A 19,938-nucleotide genomic window follows, 5' to 3' on the forward strand; every position below is an offset into this window, starting at 1 on the left:
ACAACAACAAAATATATAACATAGGTTTAATTTTGTATTAATTTAGATTAAACATTTTAATAAAATCTGACATACTGTACGTGGAAATATATATTTGTCAGATAATGGCAGCTAAATTAACATGCAACACAGGAACGTTGGATTTAAACCGGGAAAATATCCTTGAACTTGAAAAACTTTCGGCATGTGTGTAGTAATGATGAAATACATGTTCTGTTTTGCCCTTTGAGATTTTCTAGTCAGTCTAGAAACATTCTAGTTTTGCTCTGGTGAGACTTTGTTGACTTTGTTATTGTGCTGTTTAAACACATAGTTTTGCAAGACGGATTTGTTCCACAGTATTTTTCGATAAAGCTATACCAAAAAGTTTAGTGCTGGTTATAAATCAGTCTCAGTTTGGTACTTTGCCTTTTTTAAACTTAGTGAGAGAAACCGTATAGGAGATGGCCTTTATCTTTGTTGTTTCTTCTTCCTGTCACTTCCTGCCAGTAGGTGGCTTGGATAACAACAAAGCAGGTAGCCTGAAGGATGTGGCCAGAGATACTTTTTTATATATTTTACTCAGTTTCACAGTGAGGTGTGCATTAGTTAGTTAAAAGACGCTGGGGGGATTTTCTCTTGAGAACGCACTGTGTGGAAATTCTGCCACCAGGGGGAGTATGTTAACAGACTATTTATCCAAGAATAATTTACATGACGTTTTTAGCATAGCAGCACATAATGCAACAGTTCTCGCTTCTATATGCAGCGGCAATGATAAACATGTCATGTCTGTCATGGCGGCTCATCACATTACAACTAAATTTATTAACACGTAACATTACAACTGTAAAATGAAGGATTTCTCTGACATTGATAACTGTTGAAAATATTTGAGGTAATGTAAGTATTCAACAACAAATATATATATACACAGTATATCCTTTAACTGAGGTTTAGTCTATTTCTTATTAACTTAGATATTTTAGTGTCTACATATTGTACCTTCAACTTGAAGCAGAACTTACACAGAACTGGTGCAGCAAGTTCGGGCATATTAAAGCCTCTGTGTCTTAGACAGTTTAACTATGAATGTTGAGGGTGTCCTCATTCATTAAGCACTGCTGCTTTGAGATACTATAGTCATCAGAGAGAGAGAGAGAGAAAGGAGAGAAGGGATGGGGAGAGAGAGAGAGAGAGAGAGAGAGAGAGAAGAGAGAGAGAGAGCATTCTGTCCTGAATGACAGCCATGGAGGATTAAGCATTGATCCGTACATTCACAAGACAAAGCTAACACTGCAAACACGGCTTTGCCAGCTTGACTGTGATTACAAGGCTGTGTTAGTGGTGACTGGTTCATCTTCTGGTTGTGACTGGTGATTGATGTATGATTTGGATAGCATTGTTTTTCAAAATAAAGTTCACTTGCTTTCCATAAAGCTACATTACAACCATAATTAATCATACAAAGCATATAAAATGAGATTGAGATTTAAAGTTTAAACTAAAAAACAACACAACATAGGTGTTCGTAAAGCTCCTGTGAGGAGCACTCAGTTTGTGTTGATTTTGGCGCCCCCTGTTGACAGATAAGTATCTTATCCCTTTTCTAAATGTTGTCAGGTACATGTCGGATTACAGCAAGCTTGGTTAACTAACAGACGATGATATGAGTGAAGTATAAGAGTGTTAAACGCGCATATCATATAAATCTTAGTTTGATTTTTAACCACATTAATCACATAAAGCAAAATAACAATGACCGGAGATATGCATGTCATTCCCCACTCTCTCTGTCTCCACAATTGATGACTCTATCCACTGTCCTGTCCCTGAAATAAAGGCATACAAGCCCAAAAATAAAACACAAATAAAATCAAATGATGTGGTCTCTCCATTCAGTGCCAGTTTGAAGTCTTGCGTATATCTCATATTTGGAAAAGCTGTGATAGATTTTTGACTGTTGGAGGTTTTTTGAAAAAAAAAAAGAGTTGACATAGACCTTAATAGTTGAAAAAAATCCTGAATTACCTACTTCAGCCTAACAAAAAAGTATTTTTGAAACATTTCTGGGCTGAAAAGCAAGGTTTGGACAACGCCCCCAATCTGCACATTGATGTCAGTTCACAGTCAAATATAACTCCTACATTTCTGATGGCACTACACCTGATAATAAATCCTTAATCATGTCAATCTGTTGTCTGGTCATTTCAGTCTTACTTTAATTTAGCTGAAGAACGTTTGGTGACATCCACCAGACCACAATGTGGACTGCCATTTGAAACTCTGTTTGACTTTATTCTCAGTCTCATATCTGTGGCACCCTGAGCAGCCCTCCGGTGGTCTCATGGAGCAGGCTGTGTGTGGCTGAAATGTCAGCCTTTGTTTGAAAGCTGAATCCACCTCAATATTTAACAAATCACAAGAAAGAGTAAGAAACATCTGGAGAGTTCCTACGGGTAACCTTTGAGGCAGACATGGGGGAGGGGAAGCCTAGTACTGAAAACCACAGGAGATTACCCACATGTGCATAATTAGGAATTCAAAGCATGCTGTCCATAACCCGTAAAAAATGGACATCTTGTCAGTCATATCACCTGCTAATTTCCATGTGATGTTTTACCCCCACACAGAGTATTTTCCCCAGACATTCAGAGGACACAGCAACCTTTTTTTTCTATCAGGTGTCAATATAGTCCAACCTTAAAAGAATCCACAAATAGAGCAAAATAAAAAGTTATCATCGATGCAGAAGGCGCTCTCAATGTGGGTTATTTGCAGGTCTGAGAAGGAGTCAGGTCTGCTGCTGCTGCTGCTTTTATTTAGTTGTCTCTGTGCTAAACTTTAATCAACGTGTTTGTGAGTGAGTTAAAACCCTGAGGTGCTTTGGGACCATGCACCTAAGATGAACATCAGCCCAAGTAATTTCTTCAAATGCCCCAAACTAACATTTGTACATGTTGTCTGACCCGTCTCATATACTCCAGTATAAGCACGAGCTTTTTACCATCAGCAGAGTCCCACAATGAAAACTGAACTGTTTAAAAGAACTTATTTTAGCCCACCACAATCCAAATTTTAAACAATGTTTCTTGAGGCTGTATGGATTGTCTATTAGCATCATAGTTTTATATGCTTCTTTGTTTACATGTGGAACATTAATTGATTTTATTGTTTTTTTTAAATTTAATAATACTACTTTATGCAGAACTTTGGGTCTGAGACAAATTTCCTCGAAAGGCCTATAAAGAGTATCTTAACAAATTATATCGTATTGTAGTTTAGCGTAGCGTAGTCTAGCATATCGTATCATATCGTATCGAATCATGCCGTATCCTGTGTATCATGTTGTAGTATTGTATGGTATTGTATCTTACTGTATTGTATCGTATTGTATGTCCAATGGATACTCCCATGTTTTTACTATTAATATAATGATGGGTACAAAGGTCAAGAGAAATTAACACAGTTCATTATCCGATCAATACTTGTATTTTAAAAGCACAATACATCTGTGTCATTCAAACAAATGGGACATCAAATAACAAAATGACTCTATATGGCGTCTACAGGGTGAAACAGCATGTTTGGTTTAAATTGGACTTGTTGCCTTTTATTTAAGAATAGCTCGACTGTTTTTACCCTGTGCTTGAAACAAGAGCTTTAAATTGACCTCTTACAAACAGCTGTTGGGAAACAACCTCTACACACGTGTTTTCTCTGGAGCTTTCAATGAATTTGTATATGAAATTTTATTATGCAGACACTTACGTCTTCAAGATTTTGGATTAAAAGTTGGGCCAAGCTCCATCAGTGGATGAGGATCTGTTTTGTCCTGTGTTAGGAGAGCCATAAGAATAAGGTTGGCATTCAAATAAAATAACTTTTAAGGTTTGAGGACATCCTTTTAGGATCAGAAATGACTTTGACCCCTGGGTGTATCTTGTGTTGAGCTATGGTTGGGGTTGTTCATGTACTTAGCCTTAGAACAACCGCACTTTTAAAATTGCTGCTCCACCCCTGCTCCTGTGTAAGTAAAGAATAAGATTGAACCTCATAAAACTATTTCCAAATGTATTGGCTTCACCAAGCTGCTCAAGCATTGACTGATCAATGTTATTCCATGATTCAACCTTCCCTAAAGCTTGGACACCAGTTTGAGTCTAACTTTCCTCCTCCAGTTTGATGTCAGGACTGGCGGCCCTCGATGCCAAGTGTTCCAGTCGGCTGGGTCTGATCACGGTGTCTTATTACCTGTGGACCACCTTTGTGGCCGTGGTCGTGGGGATCATCATGGTCTCCATCATCCATCCAGGAGGTGCAGCCCAGAAAGAGGACTCCGAGGACAGCGGCAAAACTGTCATGAGTTCTGCTGATGCTCTGCTCGACCTCATCCGGTAAGGCCTCATACTGTAAACACCCACTGAACTTCACGTGTGCACAGCATAGAGAGCTGCTTGTTTGTCATGACTCTTACATGAGCAGGACTCAATGGATGGAAGGTAGAGTGTCAGCCAGTCGGCAGACAGGTTGACCCAGTGCTGTCCAATTCTTTGTCTTTAAGGATATTTCCTCAGATTCTTCACTATATACTTATATATACTTTATTGTTTCTACTGTGCCACGTGTTTTTATTAAATAGAGACTTCGGGAATGGGATTGTTATGTTGTTTATAACCTGGTCGCACTGAGGAGAGGGTGATTAGAAGAGAACAAACACAACCTGTTGGCTGCATTGAGCCACATTTGCAGAAATTACAGGCACCCAAAGCTGCATGCAGATTATTTTTTTGCAAAGGAGATTTGTGTTGACAGGGTTTAAAGGTGAAGTTTGGAGCTAAACTCTGAAGAGAAGGACCACAAAAAGGGATGAGATATTAAAAGATTGACCTACTAAGAACAGTAAAAGTACAAAAGTCAGCATCAGCCCTTTTATTGAGAGTGAGAGCAGTTTTCAGAACAAAAAGTACAGCCTTCAAGATAAAGCTGTATTAAAATATGAAATGAACCTTTATTCTGCACTCGATCAAATCAAATAGATGATAAACAACCCTGAAATCTATTGTTTTTATGAGTGAAAAGGTAACAGCAGTGTGTCCTGTGTGTGAAATGTTCTTCACTAATGGAACTCATTTGTTACATTTTCTCTATAACCGTCCTTATCAAACTTGAAAATGAAAAACTAGTTCTTAATGCAACTTTTCAGCTAACAACATGTTGACTTTAAGTCTCTTAAGATATGACATAATCTGAGTAATTTTCTCGGAGTGCATTTCTATTCACAGGTGAAGTTTGCTTACCGTACATGGAAATTCATGCAAATTCTTTATACGGGAATTGTGATGGATATAATAGAGTTTAGAATTTCAGGGTTTTTTTACAGGTTTTTTACAGGTATTTCCCCTGCAAGATGTCATATTGTACAAAACCACTTCAAATGATTACTGGCTGAGACACCTAAATGTGCAGCCCTGGACCTTATCTCCTTCTAACACCTCAGCCAAGCGTTTTTCTTATATTTTTTCAAACAAAACCAGACCACTCAGGACCAGAATCTAAACTTAAAAGGAGGACATACTGGCTGCTGCATTGTTGTTAGAGAAGCCAGCACTTCAACATAGCATGTTTCCTTAATGTCTGATGATAAAGTAAAGTAATTTTATCATTTAATTCACTCCATATCTTACTGCTCCTTTAAAATGATAGAGAACTTTCAGTCTTTGAGCTACTTTTGAACTGTTCCATGTTGTTAAACCAAAGTGGCAAAAAGAGACCAAAAAGCGGCGTTGCCTTCAAAGTTAATTAATTGTTTCTATTGCAGACAAAGATGATCAGATTAACGCCCAACTGAAACTCCATTTCCCCAGCAGAATCCATTCTTTGTAAATGATAACATATTTCTAACATATTTTTTTCCAAGACTTCTTTGGATTTCCCACAAATCCAGAGAGAGGATTAAAATGTTGGTCTTCTTTCAGTTCCCGCTCTCTGGAATGACTTCATTGTAGACTAAAAAGATATTAAATCTTCCCAAATGGATGTAACTTAGTTTCTTAGTCCCAGTATCAGTAACCAGGGCTAAGACTGTCATACATTGTCTATTTGTTCCAAACATTTTTTCCTGCTGTTGTTGAAATTGAAAAGTTATAACTCAAATCTTTCACCCAGCTCCTAGTAGGTGTAGAGTCCTCTGTAAAATACAGTTATTATTGTGTATCGTTTGAAAGGTGGGATAACTTGGAGGATAAGGAGGAGGTTTTACCAGCTGTTTGGTGTCAGCAATGAGATCTCCGTCATAGATTACATCCTCAGAAATTACTTTGATCTTTGATCCTGCTGTTTTTTTCCATGAGCGGAGGTAATTCTGTCCGTCCAACAACAGAGTACCGTTAAATCACTTTATGTGGGACGCCAGTGGCAAAGTGGTTATTTCATGCGCCCCGTGTCCAGAGGCTGAAGGCCTTAAACCGTGCGGCCTGGTTAGAAAACCAACCTGTGGCTTCTTTCCCACAATTTGTTCCCCACTCTCTCTCTCTCTCCCCGATTTCTGACTCTGTCCACTGTCCTGTCTCTCCAATAAAGTCTTCAGAGTGCCAAGACAGTTTGAAGGAAAGCTCAAAGTAATCACAATATGCTTGGGTTTATATATACACATGCTGCTCAGAAAAACCTTCATGTCTATGTAAGGAGTGTCGATACAGTCAGTCAGAAATATCAAATACAGTTTGTCATACATTTCAACACGTCGCACTACAGTAATGTCAAGGAAACTTCAAGTCTGGTTATTTTTCATATTTAGCCATTTATGAGAAAACTTGTTCATGCGGTATAGACAAAACAAGAATATCACTGAATATTGTAGCATTTCTCACACGAGCTGTAAGTAAAATGTGTCTTCGACAATAAACAGAAGCCCCAACTAAAAAAATCTTCAAATCTTCTCCGTTATGTTTGAGTTGAAGATTTCCCCACTCAATGTCACTGTTGTTATTTTTCACCAGCTGTAGTTGTAGCTGTTCTTATCACTCAATCATAATGCTTTGTTATAGTTTACACACATTTTTGAAGCGATTACTTGATTAACAGTTGGTCAGATGAGTTATTTTCAGCTGTTAGTTTATTAGGAGACAATTAGGCATCAGGGGCAGCACTGTAACAAACACTGCATCAAAGATATGCTTTTCACTGATTGGTGACATGAAGTTAAAATGTCATATATGTGACAATATTCTGGTAAGTTTCTGGTAAGCCCTAACTTAACACAAGATCTTAAGACAGAACTTACACAGCTGGTGCAACCAGTTACAGGTCTTTAATCAGCCTGGACAGACCTGTGGAGGCAGGCTGAATGCCGTAAACAACCATTGAAGAAAACAATCTTTGAGTGTGATTATGAAATGTAATCAGTTTTTCTTCATATTTTCCTCTCCAGAGGAAGCTTGCATTATGAAGCAACAAATAGAAGAAAGGTTTGAATTTTTCACGTAATATTTTCATGAGAAATGTTGAAATAGTGTTCATTCCTCATTTGACCAACTCTCAGTGAAAATGTGAGCAGGTGTAGGATCTTCCTGACTCTCTGATAGCAGAGCACAGTGAAATGAGGTCTGGTTTTTGAGCTTCTGGATAAATCTACATCTGTAGGATGGCAGTTTACCTCAAAAACACCCGGCCCAGCCATGACAATGACTATCAAGATCCACAGGTATCTGTGAAACTTCCAGCCTATCTCTTTTTAATCAATACTTTTTCACCCTATTTGACGATGAGCTTGATCATGAATAAGTAGATAAAGAAAACAATGCTGTTTGAAGTTCTCTGTGGCCTGTGAGATCAGACAATAATACCGTGTTTGCTTCAAAGCCTTTAAAGATGATTAAATGACAGCAGAGATGGAGCTGTTTTGTTGAGAATAGTTGATGTTTTCGGTCTTCTTTTATCCAGATTTGTCAAATAATTGAAACTAAAGTGTCTTTGTGTAATCATCTATAAAAAAGACTTAGAGAAAGTTTTTTAATGTGGAAGTTAATGATTAATTATAATGAATTAAAAGTGTATATGTTTTGATTTCACGTATACTCTGACTTCTATTTGTACTAAACAGTTTGAAAGCATTTGACTGATGTGCTTTATCCTTGTTGTCATAAACTATGGAGTAACTTTAAAAGCTTTAAAGAAAATCTACAACGTCAAGGACCCAAACCAGCCATGTCAGTCTCATAAAGTTTCTGGAGAGTTTACTTTATGTGCTGGTCATATTAACAAAGTAGTATGCGTGGAAAGGCGTGCTTGGTTTTATATGAACCATGTAGAAGGAGCAGAAACCTTTGACCTTTGTTTCAGTCAAATAAACCAGGACCTTGTTTGTTTTTCTACGACTGTGTAATGCTAAGGAAAAATATCTGTAAATATGTAGAACTGTGGCGTGAAGTCCAGCCTGCTGAGTGTTCAATTTAAGTTTCTGTTTTGCACAACTTCAGCACACAGACCACAAAGCGTAAAGTTTGTTTCAGCATTATTTGGTGGGTTTTGATAGGAGGGGAAATGTCACTGAGTTGATTCAAATATTAAAGAAGGGTAGTTAATATCCTGAAGCCTTTACAAAGTAAACCCAGTATAAAAGCTTGTCAAAACTATGGCTTATGATATTTTTGTTTATCTGCTGACTTAAACCCACTGCCATTTTATTGACAACAATGCAGAACCCTCTAATAAACCTGAACTTTCTGCAGCTTTGTGTCCAGAAATGATTCAAATACTTATACATTAGCAGAAGAAAGTGAAATGTAATGGCCAACACACTCATATGAAGACCAGCTAACCACCTATCTAATTGTATCTTTCCCTTACAGCAACATGTTCCCTGCGAATCTGGTCCAGGCCACGTTTCAGCAGGTAAGGCCTGTTATGTCACACACAGCACTTTCAAAAACAAAGGATTAGTGTTTTAGGACATCAGTGCAGCTCTTTTTTCTACTTCTCTTTTAACTCCCTGACAACAGTATCGAACAAGCAGTGAGTACATTGTGAAGGCCAAGCCCACGCTGAGTCAGGCCCAATCAGAGTCCAGTACACGGCGAGCGCTCATCTACGGTATCCAGGATGATAATGGGACTGATATCCAGAACTTCGCCCTTGACCTAACCCCTCCTCCAGATGTGCTCATTCGCACTCGGGAAGGAACGAGTGATGGGATGAATGTTCTTGGAATTGTTATTTTTTCAGCCACAATGGGTAAAAAACCTACGTAATTCTTCTCAGAAGTTTCATGTGTACTTTTTGTCCTGAAGAGGATATTTCATTAAACTAAAATGCGTTCATGCATCACTTTAAAGATTGTGCTCTGTGTTTTGACAGGTATTATGCTGGGGAGGATGGGGCCAAACGGCAGCGCCTTGGTGAACTTCTGCCAGAGCCTTAATGAAGCCGTCCTCAGGATTGTTGCTATTGTTATATGGTAAAGATTTCCTTTAAACCCACTATTTCACTCTGGGAAACTATGGATGTTTTTTTGTCCTTTTCTAAACAACGTGCAGCAGGAGGTTTGAAAAATCATTATTAAGATATTATGATCGAGAACATAGGGACATTTTCAGTATTCAGGACGTCAGGATGACAATAGCAATAATAAAAGAGCTGCTTTGTACCAGTAGAACCACGTTCTCTCTATTAGACTGTTTTGCACAAAAATAGTAAATGGTTTTACAGCTGAAAGCCCTGTGACTCTGTCATTTTCTGTTGTTGTCTTTATTTGTAGCTGTTTGTAGATTTGATACAGTGAGGGAGTCAGCCCTCCTTTCACATACAATCGACAGGACAAGACAAAACATGATGAAGTGAACATGATGAACAGTGCTTAATACTACTTACGCATCAGTAAAAAACTCGATAAAGAAACCAATCGGTAAGAATAAGACAAATAAAAACAAAATTAAAAATAAGACTACACATCAATCAGAAAAACATGGTGAGTAAAAACAAGATTGAAATGATCCATCAGTAAAAGCAAGGTAAAGAAAAACTGTCAAATGTGCTGAGATCAATAAATAATCAATAAATAGTTCTCAAACTGCTTTATTGGTTAATGTTAGTATTGAAGAAAATGTACCTTGACCTTTCATCTTTAAGAACTGATATCAAAGTAGGACTTGCATATCTATAAGGAAACTTTAGATACTACTCTCACGTATTTTGAGCCAAGCTCACGTCAAGTTTAGTCACAGGTCATTGTTGTTTAAGTGCAAGTAGAGTTGTAAGTCCTTTATGTCATTGCCAAGTTGAGTCCAAAGTCACGCAATCTGTGACTGAAGTCCACACCTCTCATTACCACTATACCTACTACTATTGCATCCCTCTAAGTTTTTGGTAGAATATTTACACCTCTTTGTTACTTATAAATCTGCCAATTGGACAAGACTAACTGTTTTATAACTTAGCGAAGAGCTCACTGCCACTTCTTGCCCTGCCAGGTACTTTCCTTTCGGCATTGTGTTCCTGGTTGCCGGTAAGATCCTGGAGATGAGCGATCCTTCTGCCATGGGGAAAAAGCTGGGATTTTATGCAGTCACTGTGGTGTTTGGACTGGTTTTGCACGGTTTGTTCATCCTGCCAGCCATGTACTTCTTCATCACCAAAAAGAGTCCCATCGTTTACATACGGGGAATCCTGCAAGCCCTGCTCATCGCCCTGGCAACCTCTTCCAGGTAAAGAGAATGAATATGGAGAAAAAAAAATACATTGATAGTTTGTGAAAAGACATGACTATTTTAATGTTTAATATGTAAATTTGATTTATCTGAATGCAACAATGCAACCAACGAAAGCCTCAAATGGACGTTAGAAGATAAGAAAACATCTGGTGTGTGTTGGAAGATATTGGAGAGTCTTGGGCATTTAATTAACTGTCTGTGTGTTTTTCGGATGGTTCGGGATGAATGAATTTAAATGAAATCATCAGTGTGTTTTGCATGTCTTTCCTTGTTCATATTAGAAGAAATAATCCATTTATCTTGAATTTGAACCCAAGCAGAAAGGATTGAAAACCAGTGACAGCCTGAAGGTTGGAAAACAACAAACTGAAAATCTGAAACACAACAATGTTTGTTTGGAAAAATGCTCCTCAGCATTTTCAAATTGTGTTTCACAAGTGCTTCGAATAAACCACCAAAAATGCTAATCTTTTTTAAATGCTGTTTTCCTGACCGTCTGGAGAAGGCTCTGTGTATTCATCTTGTGTTGTTGGTGACCACAGTAATATTTTCTGCAGGCACCAGCCACACATGACACACGTGTTCTGAATTCAGATGAGCAAAAAAGGAAATAAAGATCAAACAGCCACATTTTTATTTCATATACGCTTTCACACCCACAGCAGCTAGAATAATAAAGTGCCAATATATATTACTGTCACTGTTCAAAGCATGTTTATCCAAAGATATTCAAATGTACACCTTGTACATACACCAACATGTGCAAACATACTCATTATAGAGCAAAGAGAAAAACATAAAACCCTCAGGCTGTGTCATTATAGACATAGGCATGCTTGTACTTTTCCCGGGAGCTCCTGAACTCTCATGTCTTGTAGGTTCCTCTGGATCATTGCCCCTCCCATTTGTCCATATCCTTCTTCTTGCATCTTATCCCATCTCCCTCTATCCCATTGTTCAAGCCCGGTACAGTTTGCCCAAGATTTCTGCCTCTTAAAGGACGTTTTATGTTGCCACTGTAACTTTACTAAATGTTGCTTTGTGCTCATGATGGATTAACGCTGGGTCTTTGTAGATAATAAAACAAAGAGTAAGGTTTTTTTCTGCTCTTTTGTAAAGTGTTTTGAGATAACACTTGTTGTGATGTGGTGCTTTACAAATAAAAATGCATTGATTTATTGATTGATACTATTTCCAGAGAATTTTCCACCTTTTAAACTCTCTTATTTATTTTGTATTCATAATTCCTCCTCTGATCTCATGCAGCTCATCAGATTTCCAGCTGTTTCTTTTACAAATATAAACCTACAGCTTTTGCTAACACACATGCCCATGGGGAAATTAAAAGACAATTATGTTACATGCAAATCCTCTGAACTGTGTGTATGCTTCTGTCGTCCTCAGCTCCGCCACGTTGCCTATAACCTTCAAGTGCCTCCTAGAGAACAACCACATTGACCGCCGCATCATCCGTTTCGTGCTCCCTGTGGGCGCTACCATCAACATGGACGGCACCGCTCTCTATGAGGCCGTGGCAGCGATATTCATCGCCCAAGTCAATAATTACGAGCTGGACTTTGGCCAGATCATCACCATCAGGTCAGCGGACCGTGCTATATGCCATCTGTGCTTTTAAGCTCATTATGGTGGTAAAGATATCATCAGGATTTTAGAGCAGTGATATCAACGGCAATAAATCCTTTCCCTGATAACAGAAATACATCATGCCATCATAAGTAAAGGGAATTTTTTTTTTTTAATTTGCAGGGTTTTAAATATTCACCCACAGTTTGTGTGTGTGTACTGTGATTTACTCAGCTATGGCCAGTTTGAAGAGACGAAAAATCCCTGTGAGAAAGATTGGTGATGAATCTGTTATATGTGAGTCACTGCATACATTTCTGAGTCTTTTCTACAATATGCCAGCAAGAGTAAGGGTACCAAATCAAACAAGGTTGGGCTTGTCCAGCATTCAATCAAGTGCAGAGGGTGGCTTTCCATTCATCAAGCGGTCCAAGAAATCCCAGGAAACACATCAAAGGTTGTTGATGAGCAGCCAAGCACACTCCTCAAATAGTTTAGGGCCGTGGATTTTTTTGGGGGAAAGCTTTAAAAGGCGTCTTTGAAGCGAACTGATTGAATGTCGTAGTGAAGAAAGCGTCTCAAAGGTTGCAGCAGGAGAAAAAGTTAAATCACAGGCAGCGACAGAAGCTGGCTGAACGTGGTGATCATCTTAAAAGCAAACGCATCAAAAGTTGCTGATGAATGTCTGCCTATAGGCAGTCAGACTAATTCAGGTGGAAATCATGGCTGGGTGTGCTAAAACTACACGACAACAACTGATAAAGATGGTCAATTTTATTTGGTTCAGGGTGGTTATTGCAGAGGGAATGAAAGGACTTCGTAGTGTCTGCCTGATGGCAATAACTAGAAGGAGTGGTGGAGGGCATGAGAGGGGTGGCATTTCTTCAAAAAGGGTAATAGGTTGGGATGAACCTTTTATTTCCCTTGCCTGATTAACTGTGTGGGAGAGTTTAGTTTTGTGTTTGGTGGTGAGGGAGTTGTACCAGGATGGATTCAATAAGTGATCAGTAAACCAAAGTTAAAATGTGTTTGCTGACATGAAAAGTCCTTAATTAGGGAGAGATGAGAGGAAATAAAGTGGTGCTTACTGCAGTTATGTAGACCCCTACTTCAGTGCGGCGAATGCTTCAATCAAACTAGTTTAAGGTCGGCACAAAGGGGGAAATGGATGTAATTCCAACAAAACATCAAGGAAATGCACAAATGGAAAATGGGGATGTATTGATTTATCTATTCAATAAAATAACTAGCTGGTGGTGTAAATTATTGTTAAATCAGTGCAGAAAAAGATGATTAAAAGATCCCTAATACCATTACTTATTAACTATATTTTGTCATCTTAATAGAGGCCTAGGTAACAGATACCAGATAAATCAGGTATCGTGCATGTCAAAATCTATCCTTAAACTCTCTCTTTTTATTTACCTTTGTTATCATACATCAACTTTTGCTGATAAGTTCTTGTTGTTGTTTCAATAGTTGGGCTTTTTTTCCTTTCTGTAAATGTCAAAAGTTCCCATCAAACATATCAAAGTCACCAGCTTTTGCACGAGGAGCAAAATAAGAGTGCTTGAGAGATAAGTATAACTTCCTTCCCTCAGCAAATCGAGCCACTTTGTGAAGTAGGCATGATTGCTTGGTTGACATTTCCAAAATGTACAGACGCCGGTCAAGTGCTATTGAAAAGGTACACATTTCCAGACACTGTTAACCATCCTGTGCAGTGAAATCATTTGGATTTCTTTACTTGGATCATTGACAATAATTGTATCCTCATGCAGATAGCACAGTTTATTTTACATTTCAGAAGGCTCATGCATAATTGTTCACTTTGTGTTTCCACCAGGAGTGGTCGACCATACCCATTATGACTACATACGTGTTATTCTATACAATTCCATACATCCACTGTAGATTGAATATATCCGCTTATCTTTGTGAAAAGCGCCATGTGGCCTTGATAAACCACCACATCCGAGTCACGGCTTCCCAACCCCCCACATTAACACAAAGTCACGAGATGTGTGATGAGAGATGGGGTCATCCAGTCCTCAACCTCTGGGTCTGCACCAAACATCAGATATACACAAACATGCAGAACACAGTCTGCTGTTATATGCACTCATCTCATTAACATCACTTTTGAATCAGTATGAAGTCAGAGGGTCTCTTTATGGACGGTCGCACTATAGTCTGACTCATTAGGCCGGACCTATCTTTTGATCAAAAAATATATTTTGTCAGTTGAATCCAAAGTAAATGTTCTCTACAGACTTCCTGTTTTTTTCTTCTGCTGACTGCTCAAAGACAATGACAGCACAATTAAGAAGTGTCTGAGTTTGTAAGACAACAATATTTCAATCAGGAGAGACAAGTAAACAAATAAAGAAAAGTATATTACAATGGATATCATGGAAATGTGTCTTTTCAGAAGGTATTTGGCGCTAGGACTTTAAGGGGTGGTTTTTTGTGATTGGAGAATATCTGTTCTGAGTGGAAAGCGAATCACCATGGAGTCAAGGTACTGGTGGTGATGAAGCTGATGACTTATTGAGATGACCAGATGGGTGAACAATTGATGGCTGATTACTCTGCAAAGATGGGCAGTGATGGGGAGGTGGAAGGGTGAACGAGACGTCCACTGAAGAGAACCAAAGGCAGGGAGATAATCATATTTAAAAATGGATCAGAAAGATGAGAGGCTAACAATGAGATGAGGTGAAAGCTGATTACCCAATGGCAGCCCCAGACAATGACAGTGGAAATGTAAGTGAGCATTCGAGAGAGCGATGAATGAAAAAAAGTCCATATGACCGTGAGGCACCCTCTTCCTGACTGAACGTATGGTTGAGACCAATTCAAAAGTCTCAAAAAAAGTCTGAGAATATTAAAAGCATAATGTGGGAAATTGTGAAACATTTGTTGACTCAAAAAAAAATGAAGCATACATTTAGACTTGTAGAAAATATAAAGGATTATGAGGTTTACCACTGAGCTTTGGTCTCTTTTGCCATACACTCAGTCCGGTCCAGTTAGCTTTGGTTGAAGTCCATTTCATACTGCCTGCCCCAGTTCACTGTTTTACAGTCTGAAAAAAACACAAGATACTTGTGTCCTAATGAAAGGATAAGTGCTCAGTGAAAACACTCAGTCTTGCCCTTATATCCTACTGATAAGTAACATAACCTACTATATGGCCATTATTGCTACCGCAACCAAAACAGCATTGCCACCTTCAACAGACCCATGCTCCGTACAAACAAGCCCCAGGTAGTGACAATGCTGATACTGATAAGCCTTCCACATGGTCCCTCTTTGCCCCCACAATTCAACCGTGTGCAGACTGATGGGCAGAAAGAGCCAGGACATCACCGGGCTTGTCAAGTGGGAACTTCCCTTCACCAGTGTTTCACCCAACTTGAGACACCTCGGGAAGGCTGGACAGCTACAGAGTCTATCTTTTAAGTGTTACTGTTTACTTTTATAAACTGACCTTTAGTTTTGTTTTTGTAACCATTACTTTTTATCTCACAGTATCACAGCCACTGCAGCCAGTATAGGCGCAGCAGGCATCCCACAGGCTGGACTGGTCACCATGGTGATTGTGCTAACGTCTGTCGGGTTGCCAACTGATGACATCACTCTCATCATTGCAGTAGACTGGGCATTGTAAGTAGCATGTGTGTTCATTTCCATCTTTCTTTTTTTTTTGTTCACCGGAAATATGAGTATCATTAAGTTCTCATACGTCTTCCTTTTCCACAGAGACAGGTTCCGCACCATGGTGAACGTGATGGGCGATGCTTTGGCAACAGGTATCATGGCTCACATCTGCAGGAAAGACTTCATGAAGGAGGGAGATGGGGTGAGTTATTGGTGCAGTTTTAAGCAAGACAGACTTCCTAGCTCTACAGAAAGAAACTAAGCTAGCTATGAGACTTGCACACAAACATTATTAAAAGGGAACTTCAACAGGAAGAAGGAGCTCTGTGTGATTCAACTCTCAAGATCAGAGGTCGATCCCCCACTGTCAATACTCCTTCCTTAAACTAAAGACGTATTTGATGTCAAGTTCCTTTTAACATCCAAGCTTTTCTAAAATCTCCACAGTAGCAGACATTTAAGGAGGAGGTTTTTGTCTGTAATTACAGCAGTTATAAATTATACAGCATCTCCCCTCTGAAAGTTAAGTTTATTTAATAACGGGGCATAAGATGCTAAATTCTAGCTATCAGTGAGTCTTGCCTCGGCTCCTTTCAAAGCAGTTCGTTCTTATAAGCTTTCAATTTTCTACTTCCTTATCTGTGTTCCTTTTTGCCGCAAGGTTCCTCTGATCTGTGAGCCCAAACCGGTCATGAACTCCCCACCTCTGATGAACTGTCACAACAACAACGGCAACTACCGACCCCCGTCTTCAGGGGTCAAACAGGACCTCATCCCCTCGGACGTGGCACGGCTGATGCAGCTGGAGGAAGGCGTGCGGCCGCAGACGGAGAGGAGGAAGCCTCCGATTCCCCCGAGGCACCTTAAGAAGAGCAAAGAACAATGCACCATTGACATGAATGGCCTTGAGACCAACGTATAGCCCCCGTCAAGAGTTTAACGGATCCTGGAAAGCTGGCAGGACAGCATGGTCATCTTTGATTGTCAGCTTATTACAGTATGAAAAGTCAAAGATGGGCCCTCAAACCTGACTGGAAAGCCTCCAAAATGGGAAGATTTTTGTTTTTTTTGTCTTTTTAAACTCAAGGACTTGACAAGTGACAAGTTGATAATGGAATTTAGGATACTTAAAGGACAAAAGACGATTTATCTTCCAACAAAGTCGTCCTTGGTTTGGCTCTGCAGTGTGAGCTTGCGCTCCAATTCAGACTCTGAATATGGGTGTTGGTTCCTGCATTATTAAACTGGTTTCTATTTGATATTAACATTTTCTATGATTTATTATTACTTTTTTCTCTGTGTGCGACATATTAAAGTGTTTATTATGTTTTATACTACTACAAGCAACCAGTTGTTTGTATCATATACAAGACAGGACATGACTGCAATGGTCTGGTTGGAGCTAAATGATCAGGAGGCAAAGTGAAATGCCCTCATGTTTAATTTTGCCTTAACAAAGCTGCTGGTGCTATAGGCTGATGGTGATGACAGGGACAACATGAAGAAGCAGGCCGGACACATGGAAAAAAAATAGGGATTGTTTGTGTGATTGCAAGTGTTTAAAACAGACGCAGTAGCACTTGATTTCATTCAACATAGGTTAAACAAATTTTTGCAGTATTTCACACATATCTGAACATGATCCACACAAGTCTTCATGACATAAACTTTCTTTTAAGATTGCTTCAACACCAGCCAGGGAAATGCTTCCACTAGCACTAAGATGCAGGGTCAGTATCATAGCATAAAAGCCTTTAAAAAATAATCGATATTTCTTCATTTTATCATGGCTGCCCCTGAAAGCTTCTGTTTTAGGATGGTTTCACATTAGGGAACCGGACCGGGATCCGCGTACACTTGACCCCAAAGTCTGAGTTATTTGGTCAGTGTGAACACAAATGTACCCTGCTTGTATATCGTGCCCAAGTCCACTTTAAGATGTGGTCTCAGGCATGATTCATGTGTACTCAAACGTGCTCAAACAAGGAAATGGACTGATACGAGACTATTTCATCCTCTGAGCTTCATGGAATATGTGGAAGTAGGAAAAGTGTTGATATTGGCGCCTCAGAAATAACAAAAACATCCACATTTATCATGATTGACTCAGTCAGTGAGTGGTTGCCATAGTTGCAAAGCAACTATGTGCAGAATGTGTAGTAGCAAATAACAACAGTGTCGTAAAAGTAGAGAATGAGACATTGGTTAAGGTTTGCAAAATTTAGGCCCAACTGGAAACTCCAAGAAGTATACCAGCAATGTGTACAGTGTGTAGGGCTTCAGTTTTAGTGTTTGTTGCCATACAGGGTCAGTCCTGTAGACCTACAGCCATTCAAAATTATACTGATTGGCCAGTATCAGCAGGTAGAAGGCACGGTATCAGAATGAGCTGCTCTGAAAAATAAATGTTACAGAATAGTATCTCTTCTAATTGTTGAGCTTTTAGTGGATGTCTTGATAAAAATTGCACCATTAAATGCCAAAAGCATTCTCTTAAAGGTCAAAGGTCAAACTTATGTGTATGTATGTGGACCAAAACTTATTGGAGGAAGTTCTAATTTCTCCTGTACATACTTGCCAATACATGATTAGTTAACTTTATGGCATGCGAGACAACATCTACTTTTGTTTTCCTTCATTCACAGATTGATTGTGTGATTTCTTATGATAAGACACTTCATAGTTTGATGTTTAGTGTGCAGTTAATAACTGTTGACACTTAAGAATCAAAATCATTATTGCAGTCATGGATGTATCTTTTTTTTTTAAAGCTCAAAAAACAAAAAGAAGTTCCTCCCATGTAAATGTTAACACAACAATGCAGGCCAAAGGCAATTGCAGATTCAATCAAGGACAAACGCGAGGGGAGTGGGGTTGGAGGTGTGTCGCTGGAGGAGGGAAGAGGCTTTCAGCATGGCGGAGGTGTTTGTTTTGGTTTCATGCTGGTGCTGAAGGGTGACATCTACTGGATCAAAAAGTCACACATTCTACATTTAAATGCAGAGCACAAAAATTAACATCAAAGTTAAGTATTTTAGCACAAATGTTCTTCGATGAGCTTCACAATAAGGGCCTGAACAGCGTTTTTTTTACGCTGGCACAATTGTTTTCAATACAAGACCAATGTAGTTCAGCGTTTTCAGTTCTCACCTTCCTGAGCACTAAAACTCCACTTTGTCAACAACAATGTCGGAGGAGACACTAGTCTGACTCACCTTTTCAAGGGCACAATTTCAAGGTGTAGAGCTGCTGCAGATGCCAAGACACGACTCTTTTGCATCGTTTTCATGTTGTCTTGGTGATATTTCCTCCAATTAAAGCCCATATTAAGCACACAGAGCTATCTAAAACACACCTAACAGACATTACCAAGGGAAGCAGAAGTGAACTTTTGTAACCTAGCAACAATGAGCGCTGGTGAGAAGAGCTCTGAAGGGTGTGGGTGCTGCCGACCTAAAAAGAGTTGTCTGTGGACACAGAGGATACCCGTTTATTTGGTCTAGTCAGATTAATCAACCTTCAAAAAAAGCACTGGCTGAACCTCAAAAAGCACTTTTCCATCACTTGTTACAGTTTGTTCTAAAATCACCAATTTTCAGTCTGAACACTATTTTAGCGTTTCGGTGACTGCATATGTTCAGTATGAGCATGGAAACATGTATTTAGGTTTGTGAGAAATTATCTTTAAACTAATGCAATTTTTTTCAATGACTATATCACGTGATGATTTGAGGACGGTTTTTTTTCTAAAGTTTTTAAAATCTTGCAATATATCCCGACCCTTACAAAATCAGTTTACATCGTTTTATATTATATCATAAGCCCTGCATCATGATATGTATTGAATTTTCAAATTTTCAAAGTCCAAAGAGGGACAATCTGAACAGCTCTATTATACTCAGACTTTTGATGGACATTTTATATGAAAAGACTCCGATTCATCCTGGTCAACTATAAAGTTACTTGTGTTTTGGCAGTGCATTAAGAGCGGTTTGTGGTCTGA

The 19,938-nt window shown here is 39.0% G+C and overlaps 1 protein-coding gene across 1 annotated transcript in view; it reads left to right on the forward strand.

Annotated features, from left to right (window-relative positions):
• slc1a7b (solute carrier family 1 member 7b) overlaps positions 1–18,405 on the forward strand; it is a 42,727-nt gene extending 24,322 nt beyond the window's left edge. The window contains exons 3-11 of the mRNA XM_020632509.2: positions 4,161–4,376; positions 8,832–8,874; positions 8,982–9,213; positions 9,337–9,436; positions 10,449–10,682; positions 12,093–12,287; positions 15,807–15,941; positions 16,038–16,137; positions 16,597–18,405. Coding sequence (XP_020488165.1) covers positions 4,161–4,376; positions 8,832–8,874; positions 8,982–9,213; positions 9,337–9,436; positions 10,449–10,682; positions 12,093–12,287; positions 15,807–15,941; positions 16,038–16,137; positions 16,597–16,857 — 1,516 coding nt within the window. The 3' untranslated portion in view covers positions 16,858–18,405. The remainder of the gene's footprint in view (positions 1–4,160; positions 4,377–8,831; positions 8,875–8,981; positions 9,214–9,336; positions 9,437–10,448; positions 10,683–12,092; positions 12,288–15,806; positions 15,942–16,037; positions 16,138–16,596) is intronic.
• Positions 18,406–19,938: the final 1,533 nt, after the last annotated feature.

Source organism: Labrus bergylta, chromosome 6, assembly GCF_963930695.1.
Source record: "Labrus bergylta chromosome 6, fLabBer1.1, whole genome shotgun sequence".
In the NCBI taxonomy this organism is placed as follows: Eukaryota; Metazoa; Chordata; class Actinopteri; order Labriformes; family Labridae; genus Labrus; species Labrus bergylta.